At 36.6% G+C, this 17,927-nt stretch overlaps 1 protein-coding gene across 1 annotated transcript in view; it reads right to left on the bottom strand.

Moving 5' to 3' along the window:
• Nucleotides 1–17,927, bottom strand: part of mpp7b (MAGUK p55 scaffold protein 7b) — a 63,728-nt gene that overhangs the window by 17,376 nt on the left and 28,425 nt on the right. The window contains exons 13-15 of the mRNA XM_051128976.1: nt 15,912–15,950; nt 8,198–8,362; nt 3,786–3,866 (exon numbers count right to left, since the gene is read on the bottom strand). Of these exons, the coding sequence (XP_050984933.1) occupies nt 3,786–3,866; nt 8,198–8,362; nt 15,912–15,950 (285 nt within the window). The remainder of the gene's footprint in view (nt 1–3,785; nt 3,867–8,197; nt 8,363–15,911; nt 15,951–17,927) is intronic.

A 17,927-nucleotide genomic window follows, 5' to 3' on the forward strand; every position in this document is an offset into this window, starting at 1 on the left:
TTAGACCCTAACCCTGTTTCGCTACAGTTCGGAAGCTTGGAACACAGTCAGAAACATGGAAAGCTGTTAGTTTGAGCTTCCTGAGGAGAGACACAGGCAAGACAAATGCCGACCTCAGGCAGAAACCTGGCTTTATTCCAGAATAAGGAGAAAAAGTCACACTGCTCACTCCATCACTGCATCGTCAGTCTAGCTGTTAGTGGCTATGATTATCCTGTTCTTTCATCGCTCTATCGCCCCCTGTCCTCATCACTCTTAGACACTCAGAGTGGCAGTGAAAAGCTGGTTCTGTTCTCTTCTCCACTCTGGCAGTCTGTCACAGCTTTAGGCCTCAATGTGGAAAGATTTGATGGTCTGCCTACATATTATTCATGAACATTTACAAGAGTGTGGAATCAAGGCAGTAGTTTTACTTTTAGGAAATATGGATGTTCTTGATTCTTGTTTGTCAGTTTGCCAAGTTAAAACCAGAGTTAGAAAGTAACTAAGCGTGTTGTATGTGTAGTTGTATGTTTATATATACTGGTAGGAAGTCAAATTCATTTTCATATCAGTAAATTCACCCATCAAATAAACAATTGACAAATTTATAGGATTACCTGTACAGGAAAGTTATTTTGTTACGTAAATTAAGATGTTTTCTAGTTGTACTGGTTTTTAGTAGGTTACGTTTAAGTTTAATGCTATCAGGCTTCAGTTCATTAGTTTTTTTTTTTTTTTATTATTATTATTATTATTGTTTTTTTTATAATAAATTGTCTATAACAAAAAAAAAAAAAAAAAAAAAAAAAACTAAAAAGACATTCTCTCTTAAATGGCTTCTAAGTAGTTACTAAGTATTTATTTTAAGAGCCAGTTCTCACTATTAACTAGTTGCTTATTAGCATGCATATTACTAGCATACTGACTGTTTATTAGTACGTATTAAACACATATAATGCCTTATTCTGCATGATCATAGTACCCACAGAGCAGACAGCTTTGTAGACAACCGACACTGACATCCAAAATTTTCTCCAAATTTTACTCAAAACAATTTTACTGCAACTGCAGTTGCAGGCTTGTCCAGCTAATGCACATGCATCTTTAAAGGGGACATCAGATGAAATATTTCTTTGTATTTACTTTGGTTTCTGGCAGGTCTGGACTTTTCAAAAGAAAACACACAGCCAGTTTGTTACTGGTTGTCTGAGTCTGAAACTGTGTCAAGCAGCAAGCTTTTAATGCGCAGATGGTTTCTACATAGATATGGGTCACTGTGAACAGAGCTGCTTCTGACAAGGTAAAAAAGTTTTTAGTTTTGTAGTTTAACACAACCATTGCACTCTAAAAAATGCTGGGTTAAAAACAACCAACTTGGGTTATTTAGCAACCCAGCGCTGGGTAAATATTGGACAGAACACATGCTGAGTTATTTTATTTAAGTCAAATATTGTTTAAAAATTTTTTATATTGCTGGCTTAAAATGGGCTGGAAATTAAAAATTACACACAGAATTAATAGAGGCAATAGCAATAATCAAAAGATGAACATTTATTAAGCAAGAACACCCATGGACAAAAATATAAGACAAAATGAATGTATTTACAGTATTACATACATTTAAACTCATTTAACAAGCATTTTTGAAATAAAAATGTAACATTTAAAAGCAGCATTTTAATTTAGGTGTATTCAAGTGTATTGTCTCTAATCACTTTTCACCAAAATAGTGCTAATTCTCGTGTTGGTGAAATCTAAGCTGGTGATGGTCTGCTGTTAGCCAGGGAACTACGAAACTCAGACCAGTGCCTCACGTTTCACTCGTAACTGAAAGATGCCATGACTGACTCCATAACTTGCCCATAAACAAATAGTAGGGCACACTGTGGCTAAAGGCACCTCAGGGTAAAAGGCACCTTTGATATTATTTTCCTCTAAATTTGTTCATCTATAATTTGTTGTTACTAGTGTGAATCTGTATTGAATTATTATGGGATCTCCTTCAATGCTTTCAGAATCTTTACTTTTTAAATGATTTTATTTTTGTATTTTAAAATATATTTTTTATATTAACATATTTTAGTGACAGTATATTTATTGAACAAAAAATAATTATCTTATTTTTCAAAATAAGCTGAAAATAGTACAAACTTTGCTAAAGTGATTGTTTTTAAAAAATATTAACTTAGACAATAAAAAAACAAAAACAAAAAACATTATTATAGCTAAAGTATGTGTATCAATACTGTGTGACTTTTACCCTGTGTGTGGGGTAATAGGCCCCCCTTGCCACCTCATACATTTATAAGATTTTAAAACAAATTAAACAACATGTAGGATTTATTTTTACTCAAAATCTGTTGCTTCATAAATGTTCAATACAAAGGTATATATTTTTCTGCAATTATTTCCTTAAGGTGTGCCTTTAGCCCCGTTGTACCCTACTGAGATTAAAGATTGTATTTTAACATCAAAATAAGTTATGTTCAGTATTATAATGAATAAAATCAATTTATGTTATCTTGTGAAACGACCACTGACTGACGCAGCTGACTGGCATCACGTCCTTGTATATTGCGTTGCTTAAAATAATATAATTTACAGCACAGTGAAGAATTTATAAATGAAATAAAATGTAAACAAACCTTTATTTCGCTGAAGAAGTGTACCAAATCAGCGGCGCTGAGAACTGCTATCTTCTGTAGAAGATGCAAAAAGTCTGCACTCTGACTGTAACTTAGCAGCTGGGTTGTTTCGTCAGAGACAGGCTAAACTCAGTGGTTGGGTAGAAAAAATAACCCATTATTTAATAACCCATTAAAAATGATCCAGCAGCTTAAGTACAGAAAAAAATACCCAGCACCAAAATAATATTAAAAATAAATCAAATAAAATGACCCAATAATCTGAATCCAGCTTGGATAAAAATAAATAAACAAATAAATAAAAAATAACCCAGCATTTTTTAGAGTGCAGCCAAACGATTTAGCACCTGGGTAAAAATATTAAAAAACAACCAAATAAAATGAATCAACAACCTGAACCCAGCATTTGGATTAAAAAAAAACAAACAAAAACAAAACAAAAAAACAACCTAGTATTTTTTAAGTGCAGAAAAACTACCTAGCACCTGGGTTAAAATATTAAAAAACAACCCAATAAAATGACCCAGCAGGCTAAACCCAGCATTTGTGCTAAAAAAAAAAAAAATAACCCAGCATTTTTTAGAGTGTGGGGAATTTTAACCATCGTGTGTTAGACATTTCATGAAGACCCTAAAGAGTTGTACCAACTTGTGGAAAATGGGCATCCGATATCCCCTTTAAGAGTAAATAAATCTTGCAGATTTACGAACAAACCACTCATTTTAAAATCTTCCTGGTCTACTGACATTTCAAATGCTTTAAACATTACAATGCTCATCATAACTTTCATTAACTTTACAATCACCAGCTAATTACTCTTCAGCAGCGATGTCATAGACATATACAGAGCTACTACTAAAATGAAAGTCGAAGACAAAACTCCAAAGATGGCTGCACACGTCTTTCTCTGGTGCATAAGGTTTATAGCCATCATTTTGTTTTTATTTCCACCATATTATTCCCATGAGTGGTCTGTCTCATCCTTCTCATGATGACCCAGTTGTTATTTAGTTTGGCTGGTAACTTCCCCAGCACAGTTTTGAGGTGTGAACTGGACTTTAAACAGTCCTAAAGTGGTTTACACACAGTCTTCTTGGTTATTTGAAACAGATAAATACTATTAGCTTGATTTACTGCACAAATGTTATGTGAACTCACATGGCACAGTTACAGCAAAGTGTTCTGGGTCAGAGAGTAGAAGTCTTCTCTTTAACTCGGTCACACCAACCCCATTAGGCCCTGTACAAAACACAAAGCAATAAAACAGCCGTCAACATTCACTGAATAATTCATTCAGTTTCAATACAAGCTTATCTAAATCACCAGTACCAATATACATTTTCATCATGACTTTAGTCAGTACACTCATGATCCCTGTCCAAACATTTTCTCTCTTATCTTGCGCCCAATATAAAAGACTGCAGACTTGGCTGGTTAAGTGGTACACGAACAGCTTCAGTGAAGTCCTTGTTTGTAGGCGGACATGTACTGTATTTAAAGTCTTCATGGACTGTCTGGGCCATGAAGTGGCCCATTATTCCGACAGGCATCTGCTGTTTCCATCACTGGGACTTAAGTATGAGGATGATGGGGTAATGCTGTATTGATTTCAGGCTGTGGCTCCCGCCACTCGCACCCTTTCCAAAACACAGATCCAGTCTCTGCTCTGGCCCGAGCACCCCCAGAAGGAAAAGCCATACTACTGTAGTGAAAATGAAGAATCTGTCTGGTGCCCATTCATGAGAGACTAAAAGCCTGTGCCTGCCAGCCACAAACAGACGGTATACGGTCGCTGCGGGTGCATCTCTAGAAATCAAAGTGAGTATGTTATCGCTACACTGGCTGCAACTGGCCTCCTTGATGTGGAATGCGATTCTGGAGTGAAATTCCTGCCATTCTGATAATGCATGAAATGCTTTTGGCCATCTCAGTTCACGTTTGGCCCAGTGTTGCTTTTCACAGCAAATGAGTTTTACAGAGTGAGAGGAAAGAACTAAATCGCATTGAGGTTCAATATGAAAATATTAAATCATCTTGTTTGACCTCACGTGGGCTTTCTGCCTGCCTTCACTGTCATCATCCACCAGTGCTCATCTTGCAAACAAACCTGCGGGTTGACGGTCTTCGAAATATTTGCAAGCTGTGTCTGTGGTCAGTTGAACAAACACATTAAGGAAGATACAGTATATTTTCATTCCGGGATGTCTTTTAAGTTATAGTTCTATATGGCATACCTAGGCAAGGAGCGATCACAGAGTTAGTCAAATTAGACGTTAACGTTCTGTCTTCATGGCCAACATAAACTCATGAGAATGACACACATTAGAAGTGAAACTAGTAATTTGTACAACAACCTGCTCATTAGTGATGAGCAGACTGCTTTGGTGGGCTCAAACTTTTGTGGACATTTTGTTTGTCTCATATGCAAAATAACAAATGACATATTAGAGTTCATAAAATAGAACAGGAAAATTCAGGAAAAAAATAATATACAGTATGTATTTTTTGTAGTTTTGAATTTTTTTTTATCCAATTGAATTTTTTTATCCAAATAAGTGTTTTGGGGGGAGTTGCACTACATGACATTTTATAGCTTAAACTTATCTGGTAACACTTTATTTTGATAGTCCACTTTAGACATTCTACCAACAGTAAGTAATTTTGCAACTGCATGTCAACTAGTCATTAGAGTATTAGTAGACTGTCTGCTTAATATCTTCTAACACTCTTCTAAACTTTTACTGCAAGTATATGTCAACTTATTCTACTAACCCTAAACCTAACCTAACAGTCTGCTCTGAGAGTTAGTAGAGATGTAGTTGCAAATGAATGATAATTAGTTGACATGTAGTTGCAAAGTTACTTATAATTAGTAGAATGTCTAAATCGGACTATCAAAATAAAGTGTAACCACTTATCTTGCTAAAAAGGTAAAATTATCTGATATTTTATGATCAACCTAACACAATGTCATAAGAATCTGCATGGGTCCTCTTAATGATATTTTGTCTTTTTCTTCTCTGATTTTCTCTTTTATGTTTCTGGATCTTCGTGGCAGCATATGATTTGTTGGACCAAAGTTTTAAAATTAACACACACGGACTGACGTCACTAGCACCTCCGGCTCCACTGCGCGCTGTGGCTCTGTTGCTCCATGCGGTGATGGCTTGTCGTTCGTGATGGGCTCTGGCTCTCCATCAGTGGTGGGCTCGGGTGTGCGCTCCGCACAGCAGGGAGATGGTGGGCTGGGCGCTGGGTCCGGAGTGGGACTGGCGACTGAAAGGAGATCTGTTACTTGCCAGTACCCACTCCACAAACTCTCCTGAAGACCATACTCGGACAATGGTGCTGATATTTTCATATATTGTCGTCCAGGTAGCTGGTGTGACTAGCTAAAACCGGGAACATTCTGGTGTGGTTCTCGAAAGATTGATCCCCCTGCTCCAGCAGAAGGAGGAAGAGTTTGGGATGGGAGAAGGGGTCGAAGGTATCCATACGGGGAGACACAATGGAAACAAAAACAAAAACAAAAACACGGAGGTAACTGTTTCATAATCAAACTAAATGAGAACAGGAACTTGACCAAATAAGGACAACAGGAACTGAAACAGTGGCAACACAACACAAAACAGGTCCATAGTCCTGACAGTATTATTGTAATACATATTACTGTAAGAATTAAACTTGAATGTATTTGTGAATAAAATAATATAAGACAAAAATAATAATATGAAAAATGCCAATAAATAGAAACATTAATATATAGGAATAAGTAAATGTCATGTCACTGACCCAAATTCCACTTGTCTGAATCCAACAAAAGTCTGTTCACAACAAATTCAGACACTGTGGACGAATCAAAATATCTAGAAGGAAAAAAAAGAAGCAGCACTGTCTAATGCCACATTTTTGTTCATTTTTTTCTCATACATCAATGGTAGACAACCCAGGTTCTGACCTTGCTGAGATGATTTACCGTCTTTGAAATAAATCCATGCAGTCCTAGAACATACTGGCTCTTTGGCCAGACTTGTCAAGGCTCACTTGAAGTCCTTCAGTACTGGGAGAGAGTTCACTGTGCTCCTGTACAATTCTTTTGTTGTTTGTTTAGGAAAGTAGCCTTGCATTCACCTACACCTTGCCAACAGCTGTTCTCACCCCTGATATATCTAAGAATTATTGCTTTAAATTTACCACAGGGACACATTCTGCAGTGCATAAAAAAGTGAAAAAGTTTGAATGATTTCACACGCCTCATCGAATTTCTAAGTAGAATATCATGCATTCGTAATTACGCAAACAATGATGACCTTTTAGGCAAACAGTTACTAATTTTATAACAATAGAAATTCTACCAGCCAAGATGCCATTCAATTTAGAATATTTTTATCTAGACGCTTATCAACAGAGAAGCTGAACTTCCATTTCATTAAACCTCTGAACAGATAGCGCTGAATTTCATGCTTAATGGAATGTCAACTTTTGATTATGACCATTTTCTAAACTCTTGCTACTGATGGACTGTGGCAATAGGGAATGAAATGACATAAAAATAGTGAATGGCTCCAGCTGCACGGAGGGCTGCCTGGCATATTCAAGCACTACTTTCATGTTTATATAATAAGCATGTATTCTGTTGGCTCATTTGGAGTCTGACTTTGGAAATGACATTAAGGTGAACATTTTGCAGACCCAGGTCTACGTCCAGGCAGTACAGTGAAAACAGATACATGTGTTAATTTAACTTTCTAGACTCTCTTTCTCTATACAGTATCTACATTTTAACAATACAATAGGTACAAATATCAATAAAGGAACAGTTCACTGAAAATGGAATTTTCTATCATCATATTTAACAAAATCAATAATAACAACCCTCAGCATTCCAAACTTATATGCCTTTTGTTCCCTTTGCCAAACACAAAAAGAAAATATATGAAGACTTTTCCATGCTCGTTTTCACATAGTTACAATGAACAGCAACTGAAGTTGTCAAGCTTCAAAAAAAGATAGAAAAGAACCAAAGAAGTATCATAACAGTGGAACATGTGACTTTTATGCTTTATTCAAAGTCTTTTGAAATTATACTATATTAATACTAAAAAACTTAACATATGCCCTAGCTCTCCTTGCTTAGTTCACAAGAGTTAATGAAAGATGCAGTAACGTCTGATTTGTGATTTTTGAACGTCTGAGTTGCAATTCTGAGAAATATGTCTTGTAATTCTGACTTTTTTCTCAGAAATGCGAGTTTATGTCTTAAAATTTTGGCTTTATAACATGCAATTGTGAATTAAAAAGTCAGAATTGTGAGATATAAATGCGTAATTGTATGAAAAAATAGAAAAAAGTCTTTTTTGTCTTCAGAATTACACTTTATAACTCAACTGTGAGTTTATATCTCAATTCTGAGAAAAAAGGCCAGAAATTTGCAATTGTGAGATTAAACATTTCTTTCTTTATTTCTTTATTTTTCAATTCAGTGGTGGAAACAGGCTTCCATAGCTTTTGCAATATTGTGCCCTTTTAAATTCTTAGACGAACTATTTCTTTAAGCAAGTCTTTCTCACCAGTTAGAAGCACAAGGCGGTAAGGCTCTTCAGGCTTTCTCCTGTAAGGGAGGACCTCCTGATATATTCGTAAGTGGATACTGGCATGTCGTTCATCCATCTTCTGTCTCATGCGTTGACTTGTAGACTCCTTCCGGCTCAACCGGAAACTTTTCCTTAAACCAGCTGTTGAAAAGGAGAAAACAAAATCGATTAACTTAACATCACATGTAGTTAGTTTTAGAAAAATACTTGGAATCCTTTTATCATTTTTTATTGATTTAAATTTACATAGGTATGTCATAATATGTCAAGCATGATTTGATTCTTTTTTTCCCCCTATATTGAGTAATGTGTTTAGAAATTACAGCATAATTTGCTCAGAGCTCCTACCAAGCAGAGATGCCAAAAAATATTTGGGCAGTTGTACTTACATCTGTTTCTTATTAGACAAGTGTGTTTGTCTGGATCATTAGTGTATGTTTTAGATAGCTGTCAATGTCTAGTTTTGCTTTGGAATTGTTTTTTGGAACCTGAAACCAGACATGAGGACCAAAGTAGGGTCAACAAAAGTGAGAAATCAGTAGACTTGAATGTCAAAACTATAGTCCGTGTGAGACCCGCTGTTTGGTAAATCTCTGAGAAATGCAAGCATTGTTGAGCTTAACAGCAACCAAATAGAATCAGCAATGTGGCTGTCAGAGGAAAACTTTAACCATGAAGAAAACCCCTCAAGCATCTGTCCAACAGGAGTATTCACCAGGGTGCAGGAGATTATGTGTGATGATGGAAGATTAAGTAGCACATTACTAGTGGTTCTTAACCCTGTTCCTGGAAGCCCCCCAGCTGTACACATTTTGGATGTCTTGCTTATCTGACACACCCATTTGACATTTTGGAGTTTCTACAAGCAAGATGATAAGTTAAATGAGGTGTGTTTGATTAGGGAAATATCCAAAACTTGTAAGGTTTGGAAACACTGCTCTGGGATAACAAGCAGAACTGATTATTGCAGACCATGATTAAGTGCAGTAGAGGATGGACACACTACCACATATGCTTCACTAGAGCAATAAAGTAGAGGTGGAGTATGCTTTGTCATGCTGAGGCTTTGTGAACTGCTGATGGGTTCTTATGGCCAACATAGTGATTGGAGCATTGAAGTTCTTTAAGAACAAATAAAGGTTTAAAAACTCTTGGAAGAGCTGAATGCTCTTTACTGACGACAATTTGGATCTTACTCAGATCTATTTCCATGCAATCAAGATATAAGCAAACTTATATGTGAAGCACATTGTTTCAAACTTGGACAAAATTGCCTTCCTCTAATAGCGTGCTTAGTACTTAGAAAAGATAAGCATGTTGTCAAGGTACTCCGTCAAGCATGTTGCAAAATACTAATTCTGGAAGTCTGTAGTGACATAAAAGACTGGGAGACAGACCAAATCAAGCTGCATTACCTGCCCTGTAGGCATAATGAAGATGCTCTTCTACTCTTTCCCTTTCTGAGTGTAGACCCTGTATAGATCCAGCTTTTTGAAGATGGTGGAACTTTGTGGGAACTCAAAAGCAGTAGCCATCAACTTAGGACATTATTACTTTGTTTTTTAAACCAACTGTTAATGCAGTAAGTATATTCTTAAGTACGTAAGTATATTCTTCCCCCCAACAAGGAAAATCTACATGTGCCGGAGATGTGGATAAAACCAAAACCAAAGTCAAGGTCTTCTCCTCTCAGTGTGCCTTTCTTTCTCAAAACAGGGACCCTCCAGGTCAGAAGCTGCCCATTCCTGATCTACTGCATGGCCAAAAGTTCAATGAGGGGAAAGATTAATGCTATACTGTATATGTAATATGACAACATGAACCTCAAATGTCAGTGGGGATGCTAGCATTCTGCAAGTGAGCAGACATGACAAATCAAGAAGTGCGGGATAAATAAGCGATCAGGGAGTTGCAGTATTCAACCATTTTATGATGTTTTAATGGTAATTTAAAGGATTAGTTCACTTCCAGAACAAAAATTATGTTTTTTGAGGAAAACAGGATTTCTCTCCATGTAATGGACTTGGTGCAGTACCAACAAAGTGAACATGCAAGGAAGAACACCCTTTACAAAAAAAAAAAGGTAAAAACCCCAATGCAGGACGACTTTGGAGGTGAAAATGAGAGGGGAGTTTATAGACGTACCCTAATTATCATGAACGAAAAAAAAAAATAGTTCACACAGAGCTAGACAAGACGAGCATTTGAGGTTTAAAGAATATAAATTATAATTTATTTTTTTTTAGAAAATAACCGATCGTTTTGCTAAATAAGACCTTTATTCCTCGACTGGGATCATTTAGAGCCCTTTGAGGCTTTAAACTGCATTTTGGAAGTTCAAATTTGTGGGAACCATAGAAGTCCATTACATGGAAAGAAATCTTGAAATGTTTTCCTCAAAAAACAATTTCTTTATGACTGAAGAAAGAAAGACATGAACATCTTGAATGACAGGGGGGGTGAGTACATTATCTGTAAATTTTTGTTCTGGATTTGAACTAAGCCTTTAATGGTGTACTGGTCACTGTCTCCTCCTGCACTGTGGTTAATATTTCTTTTTCATCTTTTTACAAGTAGTTACCTGTACAAAATACAGAAAATAGGGCTTTTATGCATATTCTGCCATGGTGAAGTGATGAAATTTGAATGTTCATAACTTATTTAATATCAGGGGAAGCATGTTTCTTCTCTATCATTATAATAGTATAATAAAGAACCCAGCTGCCACTATATAAACATAGCTTTTAGCAGGCATACAGCAAATGGAATCCCAAAGGCCCTTATTACATAAACTATCCAACTCAGCAGTGCTGCAAACTAAACATACAGGCATCAGAAACGTTATTTCCAACATATAAATCAAATGTAGTATTGTGCAATGAACAAACAAAAATTCCTACAAGAGTTTGTAAGATTTTTTTGTGGAAAAGATACATACATCAAACTGTTTTCAAGTAACATTCAACATAACTGACACAATTTATAAACAGATTTGTATAAATGTTGGGCAATCATTGTCAAAAACGTCTGCTGCCGTGCTGAGAAATGAAAACTGGAGGCCATAGAACAATTGCCCAGTTCATATGGTAGCTACAAATAATAACAGTATCATAAACACATTACAGGGCACTGAATAGCTGTTGATGTTCATCTATACCTCTGGGAATTATGGAGAGCCTGAACATAGGAACATAACGGTCTTGGTGAACAGAAGTCTGCTGCAGTATCCCCTGTACAAATACTTGTTTGTTTGGTCCAACCAATATCAATCTTGCTGAATCCTTTAAATGCTTCCAGACATTTAGTGTCCCACATAGAGAGCAAAATTAGGACTGAAGGCCAACAGCTTCTGGATAAATAAATCAAAAAGAAGCTAGGAAGATTTGATGAAGATATTTTGACAGAGTGGCCACTGGACTAGATAAAAACAACTCTTGACAGTAGATTTTCTTTCTTAGTTTCTTTTAATTGTTGTTGTTTTTTAATTCATACAGGTCAGGATATCTAAGTAGATGTAAGTAAAGAAAAAAAGAACGCTGAGAATACAAAAAATTATACTCTACACTGTGACAATGTTTTGTTATGTAACCCAAAACTTGCTTCATGTGGTAATTAACTAAATTAACTAAATAAACTTGTAAATTCAAAAACTACACTTAAGATCTGGATGACTAAATCAATCTTCGATTACACTGATGGAACATAGGAATACAGATGAAAGTTGTTTCTCTCAGTATTCTGTCACTGAAAGATCCATTAAGGGCAGAAAGAAGGGAAAAAAAGTTCTTCAGTTCTTCATATTCATTACATTCTCACATCTAGCAGAGAGCAAAAAAAAAAGAACATGAATGAAACATAAGCTATTATGAGGTTATAGGAAAGATGTTTTATGAGCAAAACAATGCTGCTAAAGATAAACCAAAGAGAATCTCCTAGTCTGTGACACTGTAATTCCATCAGCCTTCATGCTCATCTCTGTTCACAGATGACCTTGGTTACAACTAATGAACGTTACTGCTTGTTTCCATCCTGTTCAAGGAAAGCTGAGCAGCTGGCAGTAAATAACCTGGATAAGACTCGATTCTTAATGCAACTGATGACTGGCGATGGTGGTGCTGACAGAGGCTGACTTTATCTAGAGATTAGAAACTTGGAACCTGCAGGATTTTTCATGTCGGAAAAATGACAGAAACATAGCCACATGACCAGTTTCAGAAAATAACACCGTGCAGGAGTCACCACTCCAGAAGGTTAATGGTCCTTAATTCATGGGCTACACCAAAGCAGGGCTTTCACCACATGCATGCGGTCTCGCGGAAGCCATGTTGTGGGAACGGCGAGGCTCTGACTTACTGAAATGATATGGGCATCTCCTAGCTCTGACATCTGTGAAATTACACTCAGTGGGTAGAACAGCCTCTGTCTTATTATAAGTTACAGAGATGTTTGAGTTTTTGGAAGCAGTTTTGTTAGGATTGACTCGGGATCATGGTAATCCTGGCGGTCATGTTGTTTTCCAGAGTCTGTAACATGGAAGATCACTGTAGACAGGGAGCAATGGATCTCAGCCAAAAAAAAAAAAAAAACAGACAAATCATGACTAATCAAATTAGCTGCAAAATGTTTTGGGCCTTTTAGTCCATGTGTATTAACTTTGAAGTCATCTATAGTGTGTTACTGCAGGAGTTTTCAAATTGCTGTCTGGGGATTCCTGGGCTGAGATAGATAGAATACACTCACAATGCATCACAATACAGAAGAGGTTTTTCAAAGTAAAATTTGAATTTTGGATGTACTATCCCTTTTAGAAAGAGTGAGAGGTATTCCAAAACACACTGGACACTCGCTATACCTCCAGACTGCTGCCCTCGCGTTCCTGAAGCGATGCATGAAGCCACCCTGATGAGCCATTAAATCATCGATAGCGATTTAACGTGCGAGCAGTGAGCCAACACAGACACCATATATCCCATGCTGCGGAATCTGGACAGACAATCCGCTAATATGACGGGGAGCGCTTTGTTATGCCTCTTCAGAAACCACACGGAACTCAACCTCATCAAGTACGCAGTCCACATTATCTGCCACAAACGGTACATAAAATGTATAACATACATCATATGCGGTTGGTTACATCAGACTGCATGCTAAAACCATTATCTGTTTGACGAAGACTTTCGGCTGCCATATTACGAAGTCTACTAACGCACATGAGCTGCGGCTACCTGACACCAAAAACATTCAAATGTCTGGAGAAGTAAGCAAGCTTTCAAGCATGCATTAACTATTGGCGTGTAGCATGTGGGACTGCATACTGATTAAATAATCTGGTTTGTAAATAGAGCCTGTTTTTAATGCGTCTCTGTTTTTCCATGTCTGGTTATTATTGGGATTTGCTGATACCTTTTCCAGGTTTCCCCAGTTTAATATCCCACCACACCTCTCCCTCATGACCCTTTTCATATCCCACAATACCCTGGGCCTTGTATCTCCACGTGGTTACTCTGAACAGCACCTCTAAATTTTAGCAGGGGCTTTGCTGAATAGATTTATAGAAGAATGTTGACAATTGCTCAAAAAGCATCCAGTGCTACCAGAGCTCTCCATCTGTGGCAAAGGCATCCAATTTTCCATCACATACTTGCTGCGTCGCTGCTGTGATAAATCTGAAAATTTGGAGCTGGCAAAATAAGCCCAGTATGGCTTGGTCCCATTGTAATGTCTTAAGCATGTTTTCTTGAGGGACCGCAGCAGTCCTGATGCTAGTTTGGCCATTGCGTGTCCTGGAGATTAGCTGTGGACATGCTGGCTTTTGAAGTGGGGTCAAGGTTGCCAAAGAGCTGAAAATGAGGCGCGTCTCTGCTAGACTCATCCGGTACCCTAGCTGCTAAATGAGCACAGTGCATGTTTAGCTCACAGATGGCCTTTATCACTAATGGACCAGCACAAAGCACCCAGTCTGGAGCCATCAAACCTCTCCCATTAGCATGAATGCTCAAACCAGATCAGACTAAATCTAAAACTAATGATCCTCACCTTGAATAAACATCATCCTCATAATGGTGTGGGAACATAATGCAAAAATACAAATGAAACAGGACGAGATGGATATCTCTAACAACTGTCCTGTCCATCAGCACTGTGACTAACAGGCCAAGTCACATAGAGTTGAAGTCAAAAGTTTACATACACCTTGCAGAATCTGCAAAATGTTAAATATTTGACCAAAATAAGAGGGAACATGCAAAATGCATGCTATTTTTATTTAGGACAGACCTGAATAAGATATTTCACGCATAAGACGTTTACATATAGTCCACAAGAAAAAATAATAGTTGAATTTATAAAAAAGTTAAAAAGTTTACACACAGTTGATACTGTGCTGTTAATTGAATGATCCACAGCTGTGTTTTGTTTTGCTTTAGTGTAGTAATAGTTGTTTATGAGTCCCTTTGGTTGTCCTGAACAGTTAAACTACCTGCTGTTCTTCAGAAAAATCCTTTGGTTTTTCAGCATTGCTGTGTATTTGAACCCTTTCCAACAATGACCATATGATTTTGAGATCCATCATTTTACACTGAGGACAACTGAGGGACTCATATGTAACTATCACAGAAGGTTCAAAGCTCACTGATGCTTCAGAAGGAAACACGATGCACTAAAAGTTTTTTAACTTGAAGATCAGGGTAAATTGAACTTATTTTGTATTCTGGGAAACATGTAAATATCTTTTGTAGCAAAAAGGGCAGTACTAAATTAAAAGAATATGATATTTAGGCAAAATAAGAAAAATGTACACATCTTCGTTCTGTTCAAAAATTTACACCCCTGGATCTTAAAGCATTGTGTTTCCTTCTGAAGCATCAGTGAGCATTTGAACCTTCTGTAAGTTGTTGCATATAAGTCCCTCAGTTGTTCTGTGTGAAAAATGGATCTCAAAATCATACACTCAACACATCTGTGGATCATTCAAGTAACAACATAGTATTAAGAATCAAGGGTATGTAAACTTTTAAACGGGGTCATTTTTATAAATTCAACAATTATTTTCTCTTGTGGGCTACATGTAAACATCTTTTATGTGAAATATCTTATTCAAATCAGTACTAAATAAAAAATAACATGCATTTTGTATGATCCCTCTTATTTTGGTAAAATAATTAACATTTTGCAGATTCTGCAAGGTGCATGTAAACTTTGACTTCAATTGTATACTGTAAAAAAAAGTGTGACTGGCTAACAATGGGATCAAACTGAAATGCATATTTGTGTTTATGCATCTTTAATCAGATTATTTTTTATCAAAAACAATTTTGAATCAATATGCACATTTTAGTTGTTTTCTGGGAATTGGACCAGTCGACAGCCAGTGGACTGCAAGTGAGTGGAAGAAAAATGTAATTAAAAAACAAAAAACAAAATATGTTTAATGCAATGATTTTAAAAAACATTTATCAAATTAGATTTTTGGTTTTAATTTCTTCATTCTGCTGTTCTTTTATTTTTTTAAAGACATAAGTATAACAGCATTATTTTATTGTTGACAGTACTTTTTAACTGTAATAAATAAATAAAAATCTAAATATAAGTATAGTCCACTTCAAGTTAATACAACAAACATTAATAGGGCAACATTGTAATTTCTGGAGGCTAATTTTGAAGTTTACAGTTCAGACAAATAAATTCTCACCTATATGTATGCCACTTATTGCGCCATAGTCCACATCCTCTGCTTATCGAGTGAAAGCAGGATTGAGAGAAAAGAGAAAAAAAGCACACTCTAATCAAATAATGATAAATGTGAGATGGAGTCTGGGCAACCCTTAATCAAGAAGTGGTGAAAGAAAGGGGTAATTTGCAATGTTACTGTTTTTTACACATGATGTAAACAAAGACAAAAATACTGGCAAATTAGAGTTGGGTTACTGTTATGTGACCGTGCTGTAAAGGATGAAAAATTACCTTCCATGTTGTCTTTTCAGTGTGAATGAAAGGGCAAGAGAGAGAGAGAGTGAGAGAGAGAGAGAGTTGATCAGAAATTGCACTCACAACTAGAAAAAGTTTTTCACATTTTGTAGAGGTTTCTAATACTAAGCAAATACACTCTTATTCTGAGATTACACAGACATCATAGCTATTTGCCGAAGAAAGAAGCTGCACTTACATACAGCAAAAGGCCTAGCACTTCATCAATCAATCTTACTGTATAATCAGTGAGCATGTGATGTCGTTTTTACTGCCTAAATTTGGTCTGTCATGGTCACAGAGTTCAGCTGCACCCTGACAGTTCACTGACCGCTGACAGTTCACTGACCGCTTATGCATATTACTCACAGGACTTCAATGTACTTTCTGTCCTAAGCTGATTGGCTACTAGATGCATCTTACAGGAGTAGGGGCATATGGAGTCCAATAATGATAAGTAGATTGACTGACTGATTGAGTGATGCATTTTATTTTACTTTATAATCTATTTTAGATAAACCTTAGAGAAACCTTTTAGATAAACCTTTGCTCATCTCTACTCTTTCATTTGGTGGCTTTAGAATGTAAACATTTTTTTTTTTTGTGATGGTTGTACTGTAAAGTGAGAAAATAAAGGAAAATGTAATTATTTTGGAAGAGAACAAACATGCTTTTACTTCTCAAACAGGACAAGGTAAGTAACATAAATACAAAGCTTACAGTATGTGTGTGGCCTTGTGTTTAGAAGCCACAATGCAATGGCAGCCAAGGGGCAAGACATGGATGTTCAGTCCAATTGTCCATCATGCTGTGGCCAGGGTGGATTTTTGGAATAGTAATTGCAATTTTCTGTGACCAAGCTCAACTTGTCCTAACCATGTCCTCACCTGCGGTTCACTGGGGAATGATGTGTTTCATGCTTTTACAGAGCCAGTAAAAATGCTGGTGCTGTCTTGAGTTTAACATGTGGCATTTTGGTAACCTTCTGCTTCGACCTAAGCTCTGTGTTTGAGTGTGTTATAGGGAAGGCCGTAAAGTGACCTCGTCGATCATCGCCGTGTGAGGACTCGGAGTCGCAGAGCAGCTGTCACTCTCCTTGCATCCAACCCACAGATGGAGCTTTTATAGGGAAGGCTGTTGCTTTGAACAGACCTACAATGGCTTTTCAAGATGAGATCAAACTATTCCAGATCCATCTATTGGCTTCTTCCTTTTCCACCCCACTTTAATTCCCTCTACAATTTATACTGCAGCAAAATAAAGATTTAGCACAATGGCAACTACATGTTACTTTGCATGCATACTGTGTTTTCACTGTTCATAGGTTCAGATTAACTAGGTCAGATGTAGTGTTCATTACTTATTTGTTGATGTCATACTTGTTTATAGAAGCCAAACTGTAATAGTAAGGAATGAATTTCAGATGCATTACATTTTAAACCAAAATATCAATATCTGATGTTTTTTAAACAAAGAGTCCTGTTTAAAGGAAAAGTCCACTTCCAGAACAAAAATTTACAGATAATGTACTCAACCCCTTGTCATCCAAGATGTTCATGTCTTTCTTTCTTCAAACGATCCCAAATGAGGTTGTAAACAATTGCAACCGAGGAAGAAGGGTCTTATCTAGCAAAATGATCAGTTATTTTCAATAAAAAAAATACAATTTAAATACTTTTTAATCTCAAACGCTCATCTTGTCTTGCTCTCCCTGAACTCTGTGTATTATGGTTCAAGACAG

This window comes from Labeo rohita, chromosome 2 (assembly GCF_022985175.1).
Source record: "Labeo rohita strain BAU-BD-2019 chromosome 2, IGBB_LRoh.1.0, whole genome shotgun sequence".
Classification (NCBI taxonomy): Eukaryota; Metazoa; Chordata; class Actinopteri; order Cypriniformes; family Cyprinidae; genus Labeo; species Labeo rohita.